The 27,102-nt window shown below is 36.1% G+C and overlaps 1 protein-coding gene across 1 annotated transcript; it reads right to left on the minus strand.

Annotated features, from left to right (window-relative positions):
* On the minus strand, nt 1–25,925 carry sas (stranded at second transmembrane protein; the record flags this gene model as incomplete). Its single annotated transcript, XM_088238926.1, has 16 exons — nt 1–1,381; nt 2,892–3,131; nt 4,385–4,500; nt 6,397–6,616; nt 6,846–7,036; nt 7,167–7,303; nt 8,385–8,580; nt 9,654–9,834; nt 12,790–13,779; nt 14,335–14,543; nt 14,880–15,105; nt 15,820–16,237; nt 17,157–17,334; nt 21,413–21,527; nt 22,074–22,260; nt 25,369–25,925. Coding segments are annotated over 16 exons (4,169 nt in total), but the record flags the coding sequence as incomplete, so codon positions are not given.
* Between the last annotated feature and the right edge of the window lie 1,177 nt (nt 25,926–27,102).

Genomic DNA, 27,102 nt, shown 5'->3' on the forward strand with positions numbered 1-27,102 from the left:
TTTGTTATTTTTCATTTTAGATTTCACGGCCATTCAGATGCTCAATGAGTTTTTCTGGATTATTATGTGCGTCGTTTGCATTATTTTACAATGTTTTGTATCGCATTACGGCGTCAATCATCAGAACTTTATCGACAGTATAAACAGAGATAGTGGGATGTTATTATTTAAAATTATCCTGTTACACAATTATAAAGAAAACACATAAAAGCGTACACTCTGAAACGCCTCAAATTTCAAATTAACAAGCTGCATATAGCAATGATTGCGACACAGTACAAATCATAAGTACATAATGCTGTATTGCGATCTGAAACATCGAAAAAAATCACACGACACACGGCATTATAACTTTAAAATCTCATTCTGAACCGGTATCATTGTTTATTTTATGCATATCATGTACAAATAACATTATGTTTTTTGCTAGGAATAAAGTTTGTTAATTAGGTACAAAAATAAAATTATTTACAATTATTAACCTAGTACATTAAATATAATATTACGTATGCATCATATTTTAAATTAAAATTAAATGATTAAAAAATAAATCGAATTTGAAATTGCATGTTTGGACTATATCCAAAAATCTTTATTCTATTTATTGTGGGCAAATGTTGATGAGGAAGTTCAATGCTACAGGAAATTAAAGGAACTACTTTAAGTGTCGTAAATTCAGGTCAACGCGTATTTAAAATAGCCAATTATGTGCTGAGATAGATTTTGGGTTTCCGGGTAGCCATGTTTTGAAGGGTACGGGATTTTCTATTTTAATGACAGGAAAAATCACCGACTTGAACTCGCGACGTCACAGGCGGTGTAATTTAGAAATTACAAAACTTCTGAAAATCATAGTAGTGTTAATATGATAAATAAAGATAATAAATATTTTAAAAATCGGCCAAGTGCGGTAATCTATTGACAAATAAAAAAATACAGCTTCAATAAGGAGACACGTTAATTTAAATAATCTCAAAAATGTAATTCTTAAAACGCTTTTTTGAAATTATAATAGTTCAAGTTACATATTTTGTGGGTAAAAAATTGCAGAAATTTTGATGTTTACTGTTGATTATTATGATACATACCTTTATTATTAATTTTATACTAAAATAACACCTGCTGTTAGCAAACCACTCCGACACTTTACAAAATATAATATTTAAATATAGTACAAAAGTTTCACTTAAATAAATAAGGTCACAATGTCTGCGGGAAGTTCACTTTTGGGTATTGTCTGTAAACATCTTACACTTCTTCAGTTTTTGTAAAAACAACTTATATTAGTTTTTATGAAGAAAAGTTTATTTTTGCGTTAATGAAAACACTGCAAGTTCTTGGAACTCGTTGCGTTCAGCAGGCTTTACCGGATGTCAGAGATCTGAAACCAAATACCATAGAATTTAGAATGAAAACCTTAGTTAATTAACTCCAGCTTTCAAATGTTTATTTATTTTATTAATGAACTATACAATCCATTGGTAAATTTTTTATTTACAAGTATTTTTTTTATTGCAACGAAAAAACTATTAAAACTAGGACCCCGAGACAGATCTGGTCTATTTTAGAGATTGTTTAAATCATGAAAGACTTGCATAAAAAAAGTTCAGATCCTGTCTCGAATTTACAATAAAGCTAGGGTTTCCTAGGACAGCGGTGCCCGTATCTTAACGACCGTAGTGAACGGTGATGCGGTGGACAGCCGTCGTGGCGGTGACTAGAGATTGGTTTCTTAGGAAAACGGTGTTGTTAAATGTTATCAACACCGTTTTCCTAGGAAACCACTCTCTAGTCACCGTTACGACGGCTGTCCACCGCATCACTGTTCACTACGGCCGTTAAGATACGGGCACCGCTGTCCTAGGTAACCCTAGCTTAAGACACAATCGAGACATGGGTGCATGCAAGCCGTAATTTGTGCTATTCTGATCGAGAAACAGGGCATCATTATTTTACAAACAGCAGATGGGAAAAAAAACTCAAAACTTTGTTTTAAGTACATATGTCCAATGTTGAAAGATTACTACTGGAGTTTTTCATGATGATAGATATTACAAAAGAGATGAAGAACGTGTTGTTTATTTATCTATGAAGTATGGAAATCAAAAAGTCTTTTCAGGCATTGAATACTAGATAAAATAATTGTTTGAATCTTACCCTCAATGAAGAGAAAAACAGTGAAAACTCACTGTACGAGGGTTTAAAATTGTGAAATAAATTACCCAAATAAAAGGAAAAAGAAGGTTTAAAATTTTGAATATGTTCTAGATAAGATTTTCACAGCTGTTCAGATGTACGATAGGTTTTTCTGCGTTATGTCATGTGTCGTTCGTGCTGTTTATCGATGTTTCTGATCAAATTACAGTATCCATCATCAGGATTAATGTTATTTGTGTAGATATATGTGTAACGTTAAGTACTTAGGATTTGTATCGTTTCACAGTCGTCGCTGTGTATAGCTTGTCAATTTGAAACCTGTGGCGCTTCACAGTCTACGCTTTTATGTGACCTAAATTTTATGATTATTATTTATAAACTATGGGAAAAAGATTATTGAACAGTATAAATATACTATCCATGTTAAATTGTTTTATTTAAACACCTGAATTCCGAAATATCTCTTCATTTGCTTTATGTAACATAACGTTGCAGCACCGTTTCGAAAGGATTTTTTTGGAACAGACTTTTATGATTTAAATGTGATGTGAATTAAATGTTTACTAATAGAAATAACTTAATGAAGCAAAGTAAGACCCGTTTCCATATTCCCATCATTAAAATGTTCTTCATTTCTTGCGTGTTCCTCGTAACAATCTCAATTGACTCTCTAGGGTGTAAAATCTAGCATCTACCTACATTTGGACAAAACATTTTCTAGTACGTTTGCTTACCCATAGTTTCCTGTTGCAGGTCCAGCTTGTAGGTGGGGCTGTCGTAGGGCGGCAGGGTGTTGTGCGTGCGCGGGGGCGCGCCGGGGGCGCAGATAGGGGCGGAGGCAGCGCGGTGGCGGCGCAGCAGCAGCAGCAGCAGAAGCAGCGAGCACATGGCCCCTAGAGCCGCTAAGATGGCCACGGCCACTAGCGAACTGTAGTAGTCCCCGCGGTGGCTGGCCGAGCCCTCCAGCAACTTGCCTGTAGGAAGAAACAAATATTCATCATGATCATTTATTAAATTCTTCTCGGTTGTTTGCTCTCGTCAGAGTATTCGAGGGCAGATGGTCACCCCCTACAATTGTGTTTTCAGAACTTATGTAACTTACGAGTTACTTGAAAAAGTCCAAAGTGCTATGAAAATCCCCAAACAAATAAAAAGGAACCTTAAAAACACTCGAAGAATTTGTATATCTGGGTAGTATGTTTACTAGAGATGGAAATATGGACAAGGATATTGAAAGGAGGGTTAGTGCCGGTAACAGAGTTAATGGTGCCTTAAAGTCTGTCGTAGAAAATAAGTGTCTATCGCAAGAGGCTAAATTAGCAGTTCATAATGGAGTTCTGGTACCAACCCTAATGTATGGAAGCGAAGCATGGAGTTGGAAAAAAAGGGACGAAAGTAGACTGAATGCTGTTGGAATGCGATCCTTCAGGCGAATGTGCAGAAAAACAATGTATGATAGGTGCCCTAATGTCAAAATTAGAGCAGAATGCAAGGCTGAGTTAAGCATTATCGACAAAATTAAGAAAGGTTTTTTGCGATGGTTCGGTCATGTGGAGCGAATGAATGATGAAAGAACGGCTAAAAAGATTTATGATGCGAATGTGTCTGGTTGTAGAAGTCGAGGAAGGCCGAGAAAGACATGGCATGATCAAGTACAACAAATTCTTGAAAGTGGTCATGTGAAAAGTCGGAATAATCGACGTGCGTGCATGAGAAGATGTATGAATGTGAAGGAAGCAAAGGAAGTGTGCCAGGACAGAGTAATGTGGCGTTCTATCCTCTCTGCCTACCACTCCGGGGAAATGGCGTGATGGTTAGTTAGTTAGTTAGTTAGTTAAAAACACTCGGACTCACGTCATTAAAAGAATGACAAAAGAGAGGAGACTTGATAGAAACTTATAAGTTACTTAACTATTAATATATCTGCCCCCTGCACAAGTTGTATCAATTAAATCCCAACATCAATTAAAGGGGTCATAACTGGAATCTCTATCGTCCCCAATTTCACCTCGATCCTAATAAAATCCTTTTCAGCAGGGTGGTTTCAGACTGAAATAAATTGCCAACCTAGTTGTCCATTTCATTTCAGTCAACCGGTTCAAAAACCGTTCAGATGCTATTTGAAGGAAGATGAACGCAGACAAAAAGCAGTACTTAGGATATAGGGGGCATCAGCAAATAATAATAGTAATTTACATAACTTGGAAAGGAATTCAAGATTATATACCTTCTTGCACTGAGGCCTCCTGAGGAGCTGGTTTCCCGGGTTTGGTCATCACATCCTTCACATTACTTGTCTTTACTTTACCATTAGTCAGGTACAACTCCAACCATATGCGATACCTGAAAAAAAATGGGTCGAATTTGATATTATATTTACAACTAACCCAATTATTTTAATAAATACATGCTGTGTCATTCTGCATGACATATTATTAAGCTTTTGGTTAAACCCAACGATTCTTAAAATACATGACAATATTTATAGTAAACATCAGATTTAATTTAATCTTGTGTGATGAGAGTTTTAATTGGCAAGTTCAAATGACATCATTGTGTAAATATATTCGTATATGCATACTCAAAAGAGAAAAAACCATGCATTCTTCTTTAGATTTGCTTGAAAGTCAAATCATTTTACATATTTTGTTTGACATACCAGAGAATGTTAAAGAGCTCGCCCCATACGCAATAGTCTGATACTTTACAGATCTGGGCTTGGAGGAAGAGATTTAGCAAAATGAGAACTTTTTCCACACAGTAGTCCGGCTTTTTATAGACCTGGGCTTGGAGGGTGATAAATATTCACAGTAACCCGTCACAATAAATCATCACAGGTCGCAGTGACGTCAGGAGCTTGTATAGCACTGACCCCCACCCTTAAGAATAAGAATGACATACATGCATTGCTTATCAGCTCATGGTTATCTTAAAGTACCCTCTTTGTTTCCATTGACAACTCCCCTTCATTTCCTTCTTTAGTATTTATGCGGCTCAACAGTGGAATCATCTCCCATCTGCCATCAAAGAAGTTTCTACGATACCTCTGTTTAAATCACACCTTAAAAAACATCTTTCTCTTCCTTAATTAATTAATTTATTATTATTAATTTCACCTCTTTTCCTCTCTTTTGGTTCACATTTCCCGTTTATTTAGGATAATTTATATGGCGCCATTTTAGTGACAATCACCTCAAGGGCGCTGAAAAATAAGCATCCCAACACGCCTGGCAGCTACAGAGGGCATAGGCAGTTGGGAATCAAGTTCCCCATTTCCAAGAAATTACATTTTAATAATTATATAGGAGCTAGATTACAACACGTCTTGCAGCTACATATCTCAGTGACATTTCGAAATCTACCCATTATTTACACTGTATAAAAAAATTATATTAATTAGTAGCAAAAGAAGCGTTTTTAATTTATGAATTACCATTTACAAATAGAATCTAGATTACACGTTCTGCAGCCACAGAGCTCATGGGCGGTTAATAATTTAGGCCCTATTTACAGTTAAAGTTTAATTTAGACATAATATGAAAGCTCATATCACCTAAAGTCTTGTCTTGTCACAAAGCGCATCAAGTGGGATTTTAGCATCTTATAAATTATTTTTTAAAGTTTACAATAAAAAAATACAATTATAATATATCGAGCAAAGTACCAGTGAGTTTGGATGATGCAACAGCATGAAAAGTTAACCGTAAAAAACTACATGAAAATAGCATTACTTAACATATAATGGTCAACGAGATGATGAAAGCGGTGACTGATAACCAAAGGGTGGGTATTTTAGGTGTACCGAGTATGTTATCCCCTTCCTAGTACATAACTGTAAAAACATTTGGCTCACAGTTGCTTGATTTCTGGGAGATGGTAGATGTGCATGTGTGTAAGTACTGTAGGTACCAAGGGATCTATTTGCTTTTTTGTCTATTTTGTTTGTTTTTATGAGACACATGTTTCATTCATTTTCATTTTTATACATATTGCTAATTCTATTTTTTTTCTATTTTTGTATCAAATTTTTAATAGCAAAATTTATTTTATTGGTTGGTTAGAAGAAATTGCCATTTGCCATTATTGCCAAATAGGCTTATGCCTGTCAATGTACAAAAGGTTAAATAAATAAAATGCCTGGCACCATAAAATAATGCACGTTATCCATGGCATATATTTTTTTTCAGTATGAGATGATGCTGCAGTGTTGACTTAAAGCTATAGTTTCCATGGTATTACCGTGTGCCTGGGATGAGCCCTGTGATGTTTGCCATGGGGGGAACGTTCCGAGCAGACACAGCGAAGGTACTGGAGTCTGAGCGAGCCGCCTCCGCCCTCCACACAGCGCGCCACACTCGCACGTAGCGCTCGGCTGGGAGGGGAACCCCCGTCCAGCGAAGGATCAGACCCCACGCTGTCACATCCGATACTTCCAGAGACACTGACCAATCGTACATATCTGAAACACGTAATTAGTTTAATCAATATTTTTTATAACATCAGCTGACAAAAGTCATGTATGACTGAAGATGGTAAAGATGACAAGGACATAGAGAGACAGAAAAAAGCCATCAATGTCCTCTTTATATTTTAGGTATACCACAGAACTATTGCTAATTGAAACTTTGAAACATTAAAATGGTTCAATTTCTTAATGCGTATGAAAACAAAAGAGCAGATAATTTTACCTGTTAGTTGTGGAGTGTTGAGTCTGACCATGACGGGACTCTGTAGCTCCGTGTGTTGGCCGAGGAAGGGGATGAAGAAGATACCGACTTCGTAGGATGTGTTTGGTCGCAGACCTTCTAGCTGGTAGGAAGTTACAGCGCGATGAATGAGAGGTGTTCCAGAAAACACTTTGCCATCGACTTCACGATACCTGTCAATCATTTGAATGATGTTAGAAATCGTTACATATGAAATGATAACAGCTCTTTTTGATATTGAAAACCATTTCAATCTTCAACATCTGTAATCTAATTTTATAAAACGTAAATTTAAATAAGCACCTAAGTTGGACTCCATCGATGTAAAGCAGTTCATCTTGAGTAAATGGTCTCCAAGTAATCTGAGCAGAGGAAGAGTTGACCTGACCAACTGACAGATTGGGCTCTATTGGAATAACCGGTGGCATTGTGGCTTCCTCCTGATAACAAATAGATACATTAACATTTTTTAAAAGTATATTTTTTTGGAACATTATACATCAATTTATTGAGTACAGAGACACAGTTGCTTATAGTGACACAACCAGAAATGACCCATGCCTGTGAACTTGCCCCGAATCACTACAAAATCCATGTTGAATCGAGGCATTGAAATAAATAAATAAAAAATGTATATTCCAGCTTATTAGATTTCTAAGCATTATGCTTTGTGTGATTTTCTAGTAATATTTCTAGAAAAAAACATAGGCACAAAACGTATCAGAAACATTAATCAGTCAGCAAAATAAATGACTACAGTGTCATATTAACCCTGGACACCTAATATTCATACAAATCTCATTGAACCTAACCATTCGTCGATTCGGCGAATGATTTTTGTGGTGGATATTTCTAATTAAAAACATATATTTTTGTTATTTTTATTTTACACATATATGAAACAAACGTCGCTAGACATAACTGTATCTTGAGAGACCGTGACATGCGCTAAGTTGATAAGCGACAACACGATCATCGTCATGCGCGGAAAAAAGATACAGCGTATTTGGTATCGCGTATTCATCGATGTGACGAAGGTTAAGTGTCTAGTGTTAAATATACACATGCATCATCAATTGCTTATCTACGCCCAGTTGTGCATAGGGCACTGTATTTTTTAATCAAATGCAGCATCTCACAATCATCTTTTACAGGAAGATAATATGATCAATCTTACACTTCAAGTGCCAGTCCAGTGACAATGAAATACTTTTGTGGAAAACTACCTTTAAAAACAAATATTTCATGTCAATCTTACAGGGAATCAAACCTTAATCATGGTAGGTGAATGGGCCAACAGCTGCACTATGAATTTTTACCTGAAATCAGCCATTGAGTCAAAATCACTCGTCCGGGGTTCTGGTTCTATTTTATGCACAGCCTTCATACGCCTGGACACAAAAAAGCTCATACTGTTTAATAAAATAAGTGGAATTTTTGCCATGACACAGGTATATCTAGTGAGGCAGGTAAATAAATTTATGGGAAGTAGTCATTATCAATGGAAGATTTGAAAGTTACCTCGAGTGGCAAAGTTTTGACTGTGTAGATAAGACTGCGGGGGACGTAAGGGAGCTGGCGGAGCAGTAAAGCGGCCTGCAGGCGGTACACGGTAGACGGCTCCAGGCCCCCGAGCTGGAACTCCAACTGCGGCGTGGCCAGCAGGTCCCCCGGGGGGGCGAACTCCTGCAGCCGCCACGATGAAGGGTCGGGGTTACTGCAACACAATTAACGCTTGTTATGTCTAGATGGTGAGAAATATAAGGCAAAACTTCAGCGGAGTTTCACCACTCCCCAACAAGAAGACACACATATTTTGGAGCATCAAAAAAAGTACTTTTGAATACTAATTTTAAATTTTACAATGGGTCACTGTGAATCGTTAAAGATACTAAAATAAAGCGTAATAATAGTATATATTATTATAATGTAATTTCTGTTTCCATGTGATTGTATTTTTTATTGATTATTTAAAACACGGTTCTTTAGTCTACCTTATAATAATGATGTAATAACTTATATTTACATATAAGCTATTAATTTAAAAATACTTGGTACACTTCTACTTATTTATTTGACCAATTATTGAAACATGTGTAGGTGGTGTACTTTAAGAGAGGATTCCACTCTGTTCCATTGAAATATTGCATATTGTATATTTTTCAACTTATTTTTAAATGTACCTACACTTAAGATAATATTTAGTTTTATATAAATTATTCTTACACTGTATAATATTCACCATTCTGAAGATGCCCATTAGAGGTTGAAAGCGCCAATTGGTCAAATAAATAAGTGGAAGTGTACCAAGTATTTTTAAATGAATAACTTATATATAAATATAAGTTATTACATCATAACAATGGAATTCCATCAAGAATTGTCAATAAATCATTTAAATAAAATACCTTATAATAGTTTTAAGTGTAAAAACCAACAAATCCTGTTTTACAGCTTTCAAAAAAATAACTAAAACTACAATGACATGAAATATAAATGTTTGACTGGAAATCAAAACCGTATAATTCAACTTAAAGATATTAATTCTCAATATTTTTTACAAAAAGTTTTGATAAAACTCTAGACTGATAAAAACTAAACACTTCAAACAGTTGATAAAACGACAATCCTTTAAATCAACGCACACATTTGGGTAGAAGAGTACGCCTTTGAGTTTTGTAAAATAGCTAAATAAAAAAAATTGTTTCATCAACAAATCATATGTTTTAAATTACTCTCTTAAATATTCCAACAAACCATAGACAATATGTAATAGTTGACATAGTGTACCTGGAATCTGTGTATCGCAGCTGGACCCTTCCCTGGAGGCCGACCATGACGGAGGGCAGGCTGAAGACGAGACGGAGGGAGGTGGGGGAGGAGGCCTCCAGGGCCACCACCTGCAGGGCTCCCTCCCCGGCTCCCCCGGCCCCCGGTGAGGGCGGCGGCGGGGGAGGAAGGCCTCCGACACCTACGCCAGTATTCAAACTCACTTAATATCTCATATAGATAATATTGATAGCTAAAAATATTACTAAATAATTTATTCACTATGGTATCTACAGACACCCGTCATAATAATAGATCTACACAGGTCAGAAATCTACACAGGTCGCAGTGACGTCAGGAGCAGCAGCTCATTTAGAACTGACTGCCGTCTTTCAGAATGAGATTAAATTTATGCATAACATTAGACTACTTGTAAACTTTCATTCTAAATCATTGGGTGTAAGAAAAAAAAACTGTCAAATGTACAAATGTAATGTATACCTAAAAACCCAAACACCGCTAAGAGGAAAAACGGTTTTACTTTTCTTCATACAAGCACGGTCTCATATTTTCTACCTGAATCACTAAAGCAATGCTTTTTTACACACTAGATATATACCATTGGCGTGTCTCTATTGTTTTGCTTTTTTGATCAATTGTTTTTATGGGAGCTAAGACCATCCAAAAATCCAAAAAATGGCCCAGATTTAATAGACATCTTTGGACGTACGGTATATAAATATAATATATAATTTTATAATTATATAAATAATAATCGCAGGAGGCTAAACTAGCAGTTCACAATGGAGTTCTCGTTCAACTCTAATGTATGGGAGCGAAGTGTGGAATTGGAAAAATAATGATGAAAGTAGGTTGAATGCTGTCGAAATGCGATCCCTCAGGCGAATGTGTGGTAAAACTATGTATGATAGGTGCACAAATGTCGAGATCCGTGAAGTGGGTAAGGCTGAGACATGCATTATTGACAGAATCAAGAAAGGGGAGCTGCGTTGGTAGAGGTAGATAGGTACATGTAGAGCGAATGGACAGCGAAAGAACGGCTAAAAGGATCTACGATGCAAATGTTGATGGATGCAGAAAACGAGGAAGACCGAGAAAGACATGGCACGATCAAGTCCATCAAATATTTGAAGATGGACATGTCAAAAGTAGGAATAATCGGCGTGCGTGCATGAGAAGATGTATGAATGTAGAGGAAGCGAGGTCTGTATGCCAAGATAGAGTGTTATGGCGTTTTATCCTCTCTGCCTACCCCTACGGAGAAACGGCGTGATGGTTTGTTGTTGTTGTTGTATAAATAATTTTAAAAATCCAAAAAATTACCGACACCGAAAACTTTATTCTGATCTTAGAGTATATACTATGATACTCTTTCTAAAATAACATTAATAATGGTTCAGTTTTGAGGTACGGAAAACGGGGCAGCAAAATATTGATTTTGTCGATTTTATTTGTGAAAAGTCAGTCCGTCGTGGAATGGCCTTTTTTGTACTTTATCGGGGAGGCATTGCAAAAGTGAGAGAAAGACAACGCTCAAATACTCATTTGTCAAAAATTTTACCCACCACATATCCTCTTAATAAAATAAATAAATAAACTCCATAGAGACATACAACAACAAAACAGGTCTGTTTAAAAAATGCATTTGCCAAAGTCGAGTGTTTTGAAATTTTTTATAATTTAATTATGTTACATTTGTATACCTACCCACGTAGTATTAATTTGTCTGGTTATATCAGATCTCTAAGGGTAAATCTGTGAGCATTCTCATTGAAAAGAAAGATTATTAAAAATAAATGCTAAGAACACAATTTTCACAAATAATAATATGGGGGTTTTTTTTTATTTATAGATTTATTTATAGATACATAATGTGATAGTACATGCATATTTTTTTAGAAAATAATGTCAGGTATTTGCGCTGACTTAATATTTCTTCAACATTATGGTGCCCATGCTTAAATTGTGAGTTATTAAATCATGCTATTGTATGATGACATTATAAATTTATTAATCGGAAGAAACTTTCCTTTGTGAAACTGTCCATAGCCAGACTTACATGGTACCATTTGTTTTTATGGTTCGAAACTGTGATTTGATAAACATTTTTTATTTTTATTTAAAAATACACAGATCTCAAAATTTAAATGTGTAGAAGCACGATAATCTTACCTTATAGTGTTCACAAAACATGTAGCTATAAAAATTACGTCTAATTTTTAATTAATTTAAAAGCATCTACATTTATTTACATAATCTACAAAGTATACAGTAAAATTCTAAGTATCAAATATATTTAACTGAGAGAGCATTTATTTAAAAATTACAATGACGTTTTTTCTACCAAAAGCATTATTTGCTCCCATGAATTACTAAGCAGCAAAATGTATTAAAAAAATTATATTATGTATGGGTAGTTTAGATGTGTGTTGATCAAAATGTCATGTTCTGTTTCTGTCAAAAGTATGTCTGTTATGTACACACCGTTATTATTCATTATAATATAACCTACCAAATACAACGGAGAGGAAAATATATTTACAAAATGTACGATTCACTCACCACCAAGATGTGTATTTTTCAACCAAAGGGACCCGGGACATTTCAATTAAAAGGCATTATTTACATAGATAGCAATAAAAACTGAATTATTAAAACAATCTATACATAGGAGTGATTTCTCTGTCTGCAGGTTGAATGTAATTATAAAGTTATGGTCAAGTCGTTGAAGATTTAATTAATAAAACTTTTTTATCATTCTCAGACTTTGAAATTTACTGTTCAATCTTGTCATTTGTGGATAAATATTTTTTAAATTATGGCTTGAGAATAAAAATTATTGCTGCCTATAATTGGGTATTAGTGAAAGGCAGAAAACAGCCATTGGCTTGACCAGCATAATTCTGGCTTGATGAAACATATTCTCATTATAAAAATGTTGAATTTACTTTTAAAACAATACGAAGTGATGATACTTAATACCAGACTTCAATTGACCAGTTTATTTGCAAAATAATATTGAAATCAGACCTATATCCTGCAGATAACCTATACTACAAAGCACCGAGAGAGTAAAATGTTTTTCCTTGGAGCCTAATAATCCCACTGCACCAATTATTGTTCCCATGTAACTGACCTGAAGGTATCTGATTGGAAGAATTATTTCCCTCGGTTCCCGGTTGTTGGTTAAGTGGTAGTTTGGGTCTCTGTGGCTGAGTCGTGTATGGTACATAAGGTCCTTGATTATTATCCGCCTGTTGGATGTGTTGAAGTAAATGTTCTATGTGTATCGGGGATCCATCTGTATACACGTGAATTGTTTCCGGCGCTTGAGGCGCCTGGTTGCCTCCGGAGAGACCGTTGTGGAATAATCCAGCGCCCGGATGGGTCAACTGCGGGTTATTGATGTTTGGATTTCCGTTTATATTTGCCTGGTGCAAAATGTTAAGGAGATCTTGGTGGTTTTTGGTGGCTGATGGATTGAAAAAGCCCGGCCCGGGACCGTTAGGATTGAATGGAACGCGTACCGGATTTCCCGATAAATACGGATCATTGATCGGGTACTCATCGTGATCTGTTTCCTGTTGCGGTTTCTGTTTTTTAAATTGCGTATCATTTGGAGTAACGCTGTTAGTTTTTTTTGGGTTATCTTTTAACTTGTTCGGTAAAGGATTAGAAAAATGATCGAAGTTATCGTTAGTGCCAGATTCGAAAGGATATTGTTTATCTTTATGTTTTTTTATGAAAGGGAATGGACCGAGATCATTAGAAGGAGGTTGAGGTTTGTGGTCGGGATCTGCGAAGGGACCCGGATATTCGTAACGTTTTGTATCGCTCTTGTCGGACTTCCCCCCTAAAGGATTGTGCGGTGAGTGGGGAACAAAGAACGGACTCATGTGACCATTAACATCTACGGGCATCTCATCAGACTCTGGATTTGTCATTTTTTTATGCTCGTCGGGATCAAACCCAAAACTTTCCTCGATGGCTTTGTGTAAATCTGGGGGAGGTGTGACAAACAGTGGTGTGGAAAGTAAATTGTTTTTGTCCGTTTCATTTTGTCTGTACAAATTGTTTAATCTGTCTTTGTTGTAGTCAGTCTCGTCAGTTTTTGGCTGCAGTTTACCTGTAAATGTTAACACAATACATTTATTTACTTATTAGGTTAAGGGTGAAATTAAAATGTATTTCAGATCACACAAAGCGCGTGTTTATATTATTTTTTAAAGTATTTCTTTGCTAAGTTATCGAATTTTTTATAAAAGTATCACCAAAGAAATACTAAAAAAAAATATTTTTATTATCTTTGAGTGCAAAAAAACGTGACAAACACCATGTAAATTGTGATATTGTTTAGTATTGCAAGTTTATACTTTCTGTACAGGAATAGTACAGTAACTTTTATATGGCTAATAAATTCAGAAGTTTTAAAAAAATCGGTTAAAAACATACATATAATTTGAGAATCATACTTTTACTCAAAATTCAGCGGTTAAAGATCTAGGACAACATACTGTACCGTAAGTAACCTAGATGAAAATATTTTTTTAGTAGAACATTTGTAAAAATACCTTCATCCATCAGAGTTGCTAAATAGTAATAAAGTGTTAAGATTTGTATAAATCTTGTGATGTGAGGTTAGGTTAGGTTAGGTTGTCTAATAAGATGGAGGGGACAGTACCGTTAGTGACGCAAGCCCACTCCTTGCAGCACGTGTCTCCCGGCGGGTGTGCGGGTGCGGGGCGCGCGGGGGGTGTGCAGTGTAACGAGCGCGGGGGCAGAGCCGGCAGGGGAGCGCACACGGCCTGGCACTCCACACTGCCCGACTCGCAGAAGCAGCGTTGGCCGCAGCCAGATAACTCGATGGGCACTTCGGACCAGTTGGGAATACTACGAAGTAAATTATTTTATTATTAATCCATCTAAAACTGATACTTTATTATTTAGTAAGATTTGTGAATCTTTTTTTACTAGATATACGGTGATTCAATTTCAAAGCTAACATTTAAGTCCGAGAACGGACGCAGCAGCCTCCTATGATGAGCGTTTCGAGGGTGCGGCAGAGGACCGGTCTTGGATACTTCGGTTGTATCCGGTGTAACTTAGGGATGCGATATTAACAAGAGGAGGCGAAAGTGGTAGCTGACGATGGGGTATCCTGGAGGTGTTTGGTAACAGCCACAGCTCCACTTAGAAGCGGATGTATAAAAATAAGAGTATACTAACACATGGTCCTTGTACTGGCACGAGCCGTTGCTGAGACACATCATGGCCGGGGGGCAGCAGCGAGGGGGCTCCGGGACGAAGCTGGGTGGGGAGGGGCCCCACTTCTCACACGTGGGGTCCACCAGCTCCAGGCCCTCGTGGGAAGGGCACACTAGCGCCATGCAGTGCACGCGCCCCCCCGCCAGACACACGCACAGTTCCTCGCACCCATTGTGGAATTCCTCGTCTAGGGACATACCAAATATTAAATAATTAATTTCTACTCTATTTACTCAAATGTATTTTTGTTCAATTTTGAAGTTTTAAAATTCAGAGTTTCACTCGTTTATTGAAAGGTGACATTGGCACGTGTGGCAGTGTTTTGAAAGAAACAAGAAAGTTTAAACAAATTTTGATCAATAATGTATTGTTAGCAGTAGGTATCAGACTTTGAACACAGACAGCAAGATGTGGAAGGCCATCAAATACAGTTCTAGAAAATGTTAAAAAGTAAAAAATTTGGTTTTGAAAGATAACTGAAATACTGTTGGGGAGTTGCTGAGATTCTTATATCTAATATTACTGTAGCTGTGTACTGTAATGAATCAGGAGGGCCCTAATACTGAAGAAACCTGATGAACATGACTATTGTTTCGGGAGCTAGGCAAGCAGGGCAGAGAGCAGTAGAGAGCCTATTTCGCTGCACTAATGTTTAGCTTCTGTCGAAGCTCCACATTTAAACCAAAATATGCACATATGCGCTGGAACTTACGCACAGAGGAATATTAAATCTAAACAGTCATAAACATGTTCGTTGACGAGTTTTGTGTGACGCATTTTGCAAAAACTTCTAGATAAGTTACTGGCGACGTTGTACTTGGACTTGTTCATGTTGTGTTTACAATTCAAACATAATAATTATGGTGTACTTAATTACTACTTAAAATCTGCATTAACTTACCTAATTTCCGCTGTTTTCCATTAAGAATACAGCCCCCTACTTCTTCCAATTTAGAGATATCGTTTTCATCCTTATGTTTTGGTAGACTAACAGTAAATCTCTTTCCTGTTTCCGTGGATCGGAGAATGTAATTCCGTCCTTCTTCCAACCCATGGAGAAGTCCACGTGTCAGCTGCACTTGGGTCCACATACTTCCACCGTCCTTACTCAACTCCAAGTGGAAAGAAACTCCGGAAGAGTTATCGGTTCTAGATATAACTTGAACTGTTCCGTTAGACAAAGGGTTGACTGAGATTATTGGCTCTACCTTTACTGCAGGTAGCGGTAAAAATGGAGTCTGTTCTCCATTCAACTTGTTTTCTAAATCATTTGATATCCTATCACTTATGGATGCGGGAGTTGTAGTCGACATATTCATCTAAAAGGAATTAAAAAATATTCCTTCATTATTAGTTTGGTGAGAAAATAATTAACTATCACTAATGGAATTCTCGATATTAAAAATAAATTACAAAAAATATTTGAAAACAATATTATTTCATACTTATATATTGAAGGCATTTCTTAAAATTGTATTGATGTTAATAGTGAATGATGAATGATCGCTTATCTCCATTTTGGTCAATTTATCAACATTTTTTTAATGTAATAATAGATCATAGAATTAAGAATAGTCGTAGAATAATAATAATAATAATTAATTATAATAACAAGCGTAGAATCATATTTTAAAACCCCCCACATTGCCCCACTTTCACCGCGCGCATGCGTGAAGTTGCCGCGTAATGTTGCCAGATGGCAAAAAATATAATAAAACAAGTTTTATTTTACATAAAACTGATACGTAACTGTTACGTAATTTTTATGTTTTAAAGATAATGTCGGTCAAATGTCCACCACAGCGTTGTTTAATCCAAGGGGTACAATTTTCATTGGGTCTCTCATTAGATGAGCAAAATAGCGTAAAAAAATTGTCAACCCTGGCAACACCAAAATAATGTCCATTTTGCTTTCAATGACAATCTGACAGTTTAAAAAATAATTAAATTTTTAAGTGATGCATTTGCTACTTACATGTGCATTTACTACTTACACATGAAATGTGATTCCATCCTGTTTTTTTAAGATCATAGTTGAATTCAAATCGGGAGTTGCGTACTGAGCGACGTCTACAAAGAAACGAATGGGTCAAAGCATAAAACTACTCCTTTAAGAGTAGTTTAGTCGCCTTCTGTTTAATGCCCGTATGCGGTTTCTGGACTATTCTTAATTCTATGTAGTGGATCTTATTTTCCAAATGCAATTATGCAAGGATTTAATATGTAAGCCAATCTTACTAGTTCTGTTGTGGTATCCATGACAGTTGTAGTGGCATTAGTGGTAGCGTTGTGTTTGGAATCTTTGTTTGTCCCTTCTTCTTCATCCTGAGTGACATCGCACAGCTGGAGCTTACAGCACGCATCCTTTGGGTCTTGGATGTTCACACAATCATCACGCTGCTCTAAAACAGGGCACCTGGAAATACATCCAGTAGGTTTTAATGACATTTACGGCTTGATTTAAAAAATAGTGTTGAATGAGATATTAGGTCGGATAAATATAAAATCATCCTTGTTCTTGTGGATTGAAAATTATGAAAAATAATTTAAGGGTATATCAAAAAATAAGTACATAAATAGTCTGACGAAGACATGGAAAAATTAGTCTACACGGAGAAGAATGAAAACCCAATTTTCTCCATTGCATTGTATGGAGTGGAAGCTTGGACACCGAGGAAGAAAGAATGACATATGCTCAATGTGTTTGAAATGTGGCGCTGGAGACGGATGCTATCTACTCCATGGACTGTAAGATGCACAAACGTCTTTTAATTGTCCATTCACTCTACATGTGCAAACCGACGCAGCACCCCTTTCTTGATTCTATCGATAATGCATGTCTCAGCCTTACATAGTTCGCGGATCTCGACATTTGTGCACCTATCATACATCGTTTTACCACACATGTATTATTTTATTTTATTTTACACTTTATATACATATACAATTTTTATAAATACAAGGCATTATATATAATATTGCCTTAAGGCAATTTCTTCCTACCTACCCAAACCAATCAGTTTCAGAAAATAACAAGTACATGGACGTATTAAATCTTACAATTTTAACAAAATAAAAATATGTAAAAAATTAACATTATACTATGAAGAGAGGAGAGGGGATGGGAAGGAAAGAAAAAGGATAAAGAAAGAACTTAAATATTTAGATAGTGACATTTCAATCTTGACTTAAACGTAAATAAAGAAGGGGCGTCTCTAACATTGGTGGGTAGATTATTCCACAATCGAGCAGCTACTACTGTGAAAGAGGAGGCAAGAAAATTAGAGCCATGAAAGGGTATTAAAAGGGTTCTCTCATTACTAGAACCAAGAGATAGTCCATGTTGTGATAGAGGTTGGAAGAGCTCTTTCAGATAAACAGGCAAAGTGGGATTATTTGAAATATTGTGAAGAAGTGATAGAATGTGAATGTTTCTTCTATGCCTGATACTGAGCCAGTGTAGTTGCGTGCGATATTCAGTTATGTGGATGAATTTGTGAAGATCAAAGATATAACGCATCCAAACATTCTGTAATCGTTCTAACTTATCAAGTAATTCAGAGTTAGCATCTGGATAACATACATCCGCATAGTCAAGGAGTGGAAGAAGCACATTCACCTGAGGGATCGCATTTAGGCAGCATTTGACCTACTTTCATAATTATTTTTCCAATTCCATACTTCGCTCCCATACATTAGGGTTGCCACTAGAGCTCCATTGTGAACTGCTAGTTTTGCCTCCTGCGGAAAACATTTGTTTGCCAAGGTAGATTTCAGTACACCGTTCACCCTGTTCCCGGCACTCACCCTCCTTTCAATATCTTCTCTGTCCTTCCATCCCTAGTAAAAATACCTTCCAGATACACAAATTCTTCTACCTGATTCAGAATATCTAAAGCACATAAGCAGATAGCAAAGACAAATACATAAAGCATTTATTTGAGAGAAAGAGATGAAATCTAATTAGATCACTAAGCCAGACGCACATATAATTTTTATAAGATGAAAAGAGACAGTGATTATCAGGCGATTATTTCCTAACCTCAGGTTACCTGAAGTAAAGTAACCTCGGGTTACCACACAGTGACTCGAGGAAGTTTTTTCCCGCAGTATGTTAAAGGTTGATAATCTTTGCTTATGTCTGCTTAGAAAAAAGTTTTCATATAAATCTTCCAAATTTGCGAGCTTTCACTAGCAAAAATTATATGTTTACTCGGTTCAAAGACGGGCACATTAACATTGGCTTATTTTAATTATGTTTACATTCAAACGCACTTTACTTTTCTTAATAATATTTTAGTATGCAAAGTTTAACAGTGATATAAGATTCCAAAATATTTGTAGCATAATTGTTCATATAAATAATGGGTTATGCATATTAATTTTTATGGGTAATGATAAATTTTATTATGTGACCCTTAGATCAAACGAAATTGAACTTATGTTTTGCTTTGTCAAGTACTAATAATCTTATAATTGAAGCAATACTTGGAATATAAAAGATGTTACTAAATAATTTGGCCGCGAAGCAAAGTGCAAGTCATAGTTGTTAATACCAGCACCATGTTATAAACTAGTTTTAGTATCACTTTAATAAAAATCGTTGTGCTATTTAATCTTCTTAATAGCAATGACTCGTTCATAATCATTCTCGATGTAATATCAAATACCTACTGAAAATTTATGTGTAATATGGTGGTAGACATTTTGGCAAGGAAATATCGTGAAAAGGCCCAAACTTACCTTTGCTTATGAGAGAGTAAAAACAGCTTTTACTTCAGTAATTAATGGTAGTGAAGTTTTTTATCATATATATTTTATTTAAATAATAGAAAGCTGTATGAATATATAAGTTTTACACACATAGGTTATTTAAAGTCCTAACAAAAAATGCCAAAATATAATTTTTGACATTAGTGGAGTTATGAGTTTTAAAAGATAGGGTGACGATTTGGAAGTATACAGAGCTTACGACTTGTTGTTGACTGGTTTAAGTGATCACATCATACACTTTGTAACATTTACTAATGATTATCCGTATTTCTAAACACTAATAGCCCAAATATATTTTTAATTCTGTGCTTCTATTCTTGTAATTAGGAGTCAGTGCCAAACGAGCTTCTGACGTCACTATGTAACAATTTAAATTCAAATTTATTTATTTATTTTACTAAAGTAACATTACAAATAACAAAATATTTAAGGCGTTATATTGGGACAAAATATTACATAAGGAACCTTTGAACAATGGTTTGACATTATTAAGGTGTAATACTCTCCAATAGCAAGAGTATTTGCCTCTTAAACATTGTTTTACTGATGTGAAAGGTGTCGATCTACAAAGTGATAATGTTCAGCTGCCTGGCTGCTCTTCCGATCGGCATACCCAGAGATCTGCGTAGATCTATTGTGGTGGGCCCCAGTAAATTATTTCTCACCCTCCAAGCCTAAAGGCAGGATTACATTGTTATGTTGTGTCGTGTCGTGTTGGTCTGTTGTGATGGCAAGTTAATGAAGGATTACATTGTTATTTCTGAACTGTGACTTAATGCGTTAAAGAAACATTTTAATATTATGTGATTTTGTTTACATTCGCAAAATCATTATCGTCGTTATTTCCATATCTGCACCAAGGGGTGCTTAGAGCACTGCGTTTTTACCTCGAATGCAGTACATTTTGATCATCTGCTACATGAAGGTGAGGTTAAGTACATATTTAGTTCATTTAAATCCACAGTTTTGAAAATAAACTATTCCCAGTATGCTTAAAAAGATAAGTCTATGAATCGTGAATATTGCTAGTGACAATATACGGTCTAGAAAAGCCAGAAACTAAAATGCACGCAACGATCCATGGAAAACTGATGCTCGGTGTATGTCTAAGAGACAGAATAAGAAACAAAGAAATAAGGCGCTGAATTGGAGTCGTGGATATCATGGATCGTACAACTAAATTAAAATAGCGGTCAATTGGACACTTGGTGGGGCAAAATGATGGCATGTCGGCACCCAGAATTATTAAGTGGAGACCATGGGCAAACAAAATGTTGGAAGGTCACAAAAAGATGGGTCGACGACATTGGCTCAATAGACAATAAAACATGGATGATAAAAGCGAGTGATAGTAAGTAGTAGAGACATTTAGAAGAAGCTTTTATCCAGCAGTGGAGAGAAAAGGGCTGATAAAGAAGAAAAGAAATCTTCTCAGGACATTATAAACTATCATTCTGGCAATTTGGGTTTACGTGTATAGATTTTTATGGCCACTGTTATCAATATGTATTGTCTTTTCAGGTGATCCCGCGTATGTTATATATAGTTTATCCCGAATATAGCTTTTGCAATCGTAGCTGAAACGTTGGAATGAATCCAATCTAGATGGGATCACCCAAAAAACACAATACATATTGATAATTTGATTTCGGTTCATCAAAATGTTTTCAATTGAACAAATAATTTACATTACTATAAAACAATGTTTTATTTGATCATACCTGGACATACAAGATATGTTTCCCCCGGCTACGCATTGGCAAACCTTCTCACATCCTTCGTTGAAGTTTTCTCCAATAGAATATGTTTTATTTCCAACCACACACATTTCTGTACCTGAAAACAATGAAAAGTCTTAAGGGGACACATGTTTAGACTTTTGCCAGTTATCGGCAATAAATATGTTTGTTGTTATTTCGAATTGTTTGAAGAGACTTAAGTAGATATATTTTAGAAAAGTAATATTTGTTCCTGACTAGAGCCGGAGCTCCGCTCAGATAAAAATTGACTGAGCGCCGCTCCGGTGTGCTCCGGCCCGACTACACCACTGGCTATTAGGCAGGGAGCAAGCTCTTTAACATCCTCAGGTTTAACCAGAGTTCCCTCGATGGTGAGGCTCCTTTAATGATGCAAAGCATCACACTCACATATAATGTGTATAGGTGTTTCCTCATCTGCGCTGCAGAACCTAGATCTAGAAGTTTCGGTAAGGTTCATTCTAGCAAGGTGATTGTTCAATCTGCAGTGCCCTGGGTGGGCTATAGTGATAACCCTCACTTGATTTCGGCTGAGCTTTATTAGGTCGAAGGCAAACCTTTCCGAGTGCCCTTTTTCTTAATAATTCAGTCAATTTACCAAAATATTTAAAAATAGTAGTCTTACTTGAATCAGCAGCGCAAACTAAAATGGCGCAGCATGGGTCTCCCACGGGTTTGGCGGAGCAGAGAGGGTCCTCGACTGCTCTGCCTCTTCTGAAGAAGGGCCCCTTGCAGCGAGGCTCGCAGTCCAGTCGCCCCCCTGACAAACACGTGCATACTTCGTCGCAGTCCCTTTCTACCCGGGAACCCATCTAAAATACAATTGAAAAGAAATATAATTGTAATAATCAACGGTCCAATAGATAGATTTTACCTGTTTTTAGACTTTTTACAAATTTTCAATTTTTCATCTCAAAATTGAGTAATTATTTGATTTTTTGGACTAGCATCCCTTCCACAAACCCCTACCCCCCTCAACGTTTTCTTACGCGCGGTAAAAACAAGAGCATTAAATTAGAAAATTTAGCCCTACGGGAAATTGGATACAAAAAATGTTTTCTTGCGCGCGGTAAAAATTAGAGCATTCAATTTTAAGGCAAAGTTTCTTGAAAATATATAAAAAGTATAATAAAAAATATTTTAACAAAAACGAACTACTTTGAACGACGTTACTAGTTCATATGAATCAACCAATGATAAGAGAGTTGCGGAAGACTTCAGGTTCACTTACTGTCAACGGACCAATCGGCAGAACTGACCGAGAATAAGCGGAAGAGACCTGAGACGTCACACGCGGAGTAATTTCAGTGATAAAAAACTTTAAAAAATCATAGCGCTGATAATACGATACATATAAATATTTCTGTTTTAAAACTGGGTTAATTAGATGGTCTATTAACAAACAAAAAAATTTAAAAAACCACTGAACTCATTGAACCCGCGGTTTATGAAATAAAAGTTTTTTTTTAAAATATTTTTTTGTAATTTCATTTTTATATGAACAAGACCGATAGGAAAACTTTGGTCTGTAAAACGGTTTTCGTGTATGTGGAGGGAGTGCTTTTACTATTGTAAAAAATGATACAGGAAACAAAGAAAGCAGGAGCTTAATATGGCGCTACCGCTATAGAGCCGCTCATACGGACAAAAATCATTCTAGGATTATCAAACACGAAGTTAGCTATAATTTACAGCAAAACAACGGGCCGTAGGTAAAGTCGTCGCCTTTTGTAATCCGAGCAACCATGCCACTTTTCTTAGAAAACGGTGTTGGACAGACTCAATATGGTCAATATAAGTAAAAGAGCTGAAACCTTTATCATGTGGATGAGATTCATCCGGCTGAACCAATTCGCCTACTAGGCAACGCCTGAAAACAAATTTCCATTTTTTTATACTTCGTCTTTTACCAGGTAGTTAATCCAACAGTCTGCAAGCATTTTGACGTACTCAAAACATTGTTGAAGAATCTAATTATTTATTTGACCAGTTTAGGAGATTTTTGATTGGTGATTTTGGACCTTAAGATTTTTCTATGGCTGTAGGTGTTTTCTGCAAATTGAGAAACCGTTTTTGTGATCGACACCATTTTCAGAAGGTGATTAATACAGTTTTTTAGACGAAAATGGTCTGGCTGTTTTTAGCGGAACATAGAATCGACCTCACTGCACCCGGTATCATTTTCGAAATTTCATTTCTTTCTCATTTTTTCAAAATTGTGGACTGGCTGCTTTCCGCATAACTACGTTCAAATTATGTATTAATCTGTTTAAAAATCGGGAAAAAACGAATACGGTATGTTGTGGTCCCGTGGCTAGTGTTGCGGACTCACGGATCAGAGCTCCGAGGTTCGAACCCCACTCTACCCAAACTTAAATTCCATTTTCTAATAGTGAGTTATTTACAACTCGTTGATAATGGCCACAAAAATTGAAATATTTGATTGTAATTGAATTGTAAGAACAGTAATATTTCTTTATATAAAAAAAAACAAAAAAAACGGTTTGGTCAATTCATTATAATTAAGTGTTCTAAATGAAAATCATCTCGTTTGATTTCACGTGTTCATATTTATTTGACGTTTTATTATCAGTGTGGCCAGATATTAAAGAAAGTGTCAACGCATGTCTAGGGGGTAAAAAATATTCAGAATACCACCCATGGTATAATGAAGGGAGTGCTTTTACTGTACTGTAAAAATAAATAAATAAAATGTACAACTATAGAATTAAGAATAGTCCAGAAACCGCATACGCACATCAAACAGAAGGCGACTCAACTACTCATAAATGAGTTTTGAATGAGGAACTTCAGCCCTACGGGAAATTGGATACAAAAAATGTTTTCTTGCGCGGAGTAAAAATTAGAGCTTTAAATTGTACATCAAAGTTTCTTGAAAATGTGCGGAAAAAATAATAATAAACATTTTAATAAAAACGCACTACTCAGAATGACGTCACTGGTTCATGTGAATCAACCTATGATCTGAGAGCTATGGAAGATTTCCGGTCTGCTTGTCGCTTCTGGACCAATGGGAAGAACTGAATGAGAATAAGCGGAAATGAACCTCTGACGTTACACGCGGAGTTATTTCAGAAATACAAAACTTAAAAAAATCGCAGCGCTGATAATACGATATATAAAAATTGTAAAAAATAATTTTTGACTTAGTTTAATAGTCTATTAACAAATAATACAATTTAAAAAAACCACTGAACTTCCTCATTCAGCTATGCCGCGTTGTGTTCTTTTAAAGGGTACAAATACTGCTAGGATCTTAAAGAAACAGGATGCAATCACATTTCATGTGTAATTAGCAAATGAATGTGTGTATAACAAATGCATTACTTAAAAATTGAATTATTTTTCGATCTGTCAGATTGTCGAAGAAACAAAATGGAAATTTCGTAAGTGTTGCAAGGGTATTATTTTTTTTTACCCTACTTTGCTCATCTAATGAGAGAATTAATGAAAATTGGATCTCGGATTAAACAACTCTGTGGTAGACATTTGACCGATATTATCTTCAAAACATAAAATATTATTTAACATGATATAAAAATATCCGTTTTAAGTAAAATTAATTTTGTTTCATATTTTTAGTTTAAAGTTCGTTTATTCAATTACTCTTATTAAATGACCCTTTACTTATCTATTCTGTTGTGTCAATCAATATTTCCGCGAGACATTAACATATTGCTTTTTTTTTACCTTACTTTTGTGTTATGTTTTTTTTCCCATCAAGCAGCATTACGCTGCGACCTCGCGAATGCGCGCGGCGAAAGTAGGGCATAGTGGGGGAATTATTGGACACAGTCCGATGTATTCAAATATGATTCTACGCTCCTTCTGGACTCTTCTTAATTCTATGTGTATGACATACCTACACGTATGTAAAAACCGATGAAAGAAAAACTCACTTTGTACAAAATCCCCGAGTCGATACATGTAGCTTCAATAACATCTTTAGAACTAGATGTGGATGGCACTAGAAGAGGCTCAAACGACTTGGCCGAAGCCACGAGACCCGGCTTATTTAATATCCTCTCCTCGCCGATCGGCTTCACGCTGTTCACTTCGGTACTGCGTTCGCTGATTTTATCGACCTTTGGCACAAATCCCAGGTCCATATCGTCGTTGTCCATGCTGACGTCGCTCAGATCAACCTTAGAGCTCCTGGCCATGTTTTCCGGTTTCTCCGAAGAAGTATTAGCTATCAAATTGGCCGCGGAACTTGCTTCCACCGTCGATACGTTCATGGACCTTCCTTGCTTAGAAGACGGGTCCTCGTATTTCGGAGCCGGGAGCATTTCGTCTTCCTGCATCATGTTGAGGGCTGGGATGGGTGTCGAGTTGAGTACTCCCGGCGAGACTGTCACCGCATCTTTGGCTTTGGCAATTTGATCTTTGGTTTCTTCCGACTCTCTACTCGAGATACTTCCGGTCTCCGCTGGAAGGGGAGTTGGTAATAAAGGCCCTGGAAATAAGGAAAAAATATCGATTAGATCCCATTATAGATGTAGAGAGAGAGATTTAATAATATGACATAGATCTAATATAACAGGAAGGATGAAAATACATGCATATCTTCATCTTGAAATCAGAAATATTTATTATAAACATTGATTAATAATAAAAATAATGTGACCTCACTGGGGTTGCCCGTGCCGAGGACACTTAAAAATATACTTTTTTCACAGTCGTAGCTCAATCGCAAATAACTATCGACGTGCTAATAAGCGATGTTGGCAAGCCAAATGTCAAGAAAAGCAGTCGCCATAGTATTTGTAATTTAATTTTCACTTTTTTGTATTAGATACTCCTTACTATTTTGCAAATGCAATGTATTGTATTATTTTTTATGGTAAACGCCGATTTTTCCCCAATGATCTGTATTTATTTACGAGGAAAACAAAAAACAAACCGACACGAGCGTTGACTTAGAGATTACACACGCGTTGACTTATGACTGCGATAACTTAAGCATGTTCATTATTGTTGTGCATTGTGATCGCTCAAATGCTTAGCATGTTTTAAAGCACGTCGATAGTTATTTGTGATTGAGCTGCAGGTCACCTAATTTTCATTATTAACGAATGTTTATAATGTGAAAAAAAATATAAAAAATTGGTGGGTTTTGAGTTTTTTTCTGTAAAAGATCCATCCAACACTAAAATTTTATCATCATCATTCCCTTTCCGCACCTAATGGTGCATAGGGCTCTGCATTGGTACACCAATCGCAGCGTATCTTGATAAGTTTTGTTACATAAAGGTAAGATGGTCAGTCTTAGGCTTCAGGTACCAGTCCAGGGACTATGAAATATTCTGATGTGAAAACTCCCTTTTAAAGAAATATTTCATGTCAACCATGTCGGAAATCGAACCCGAGACCTCTCGCATGGTAGGCAAACGCGCTTACCATTTCACTTCTTTTCAATTCTTACGAAAATTTGATCAAATAACCTCAAAATCGCAATCGCTCTATGCTCACGATACATCTATGCATAGTTTTTTTTATTTGTCAGCTCTGCTTATAATTTCAATAAAAAAAATTTAAGAATGACTGAAGATATTTTTTTATTAGTTAAATTCTTAAATTGAGGTACCTACTCTAACAGATTTACATTTAAGTACCTATGAGAAATTAAAGAA

The sequence above is a fragment of the Micrasema longulum genome, unplaced genomic scaffold (assembly GCF_059751315.1).
Source record: "Micrasema longulum isolate JH-2025_06_02 unplaced genomic scaffold, ASM5975131v1 h1tg002009l, whole genome shotgun sequence".
Taxonomy (NCBI): Eukaryota; Metazoa; Arthropoda; class Insecta; order Trichoptera; family Brachycentridae; genus Micrasema; species Micrasema longulum.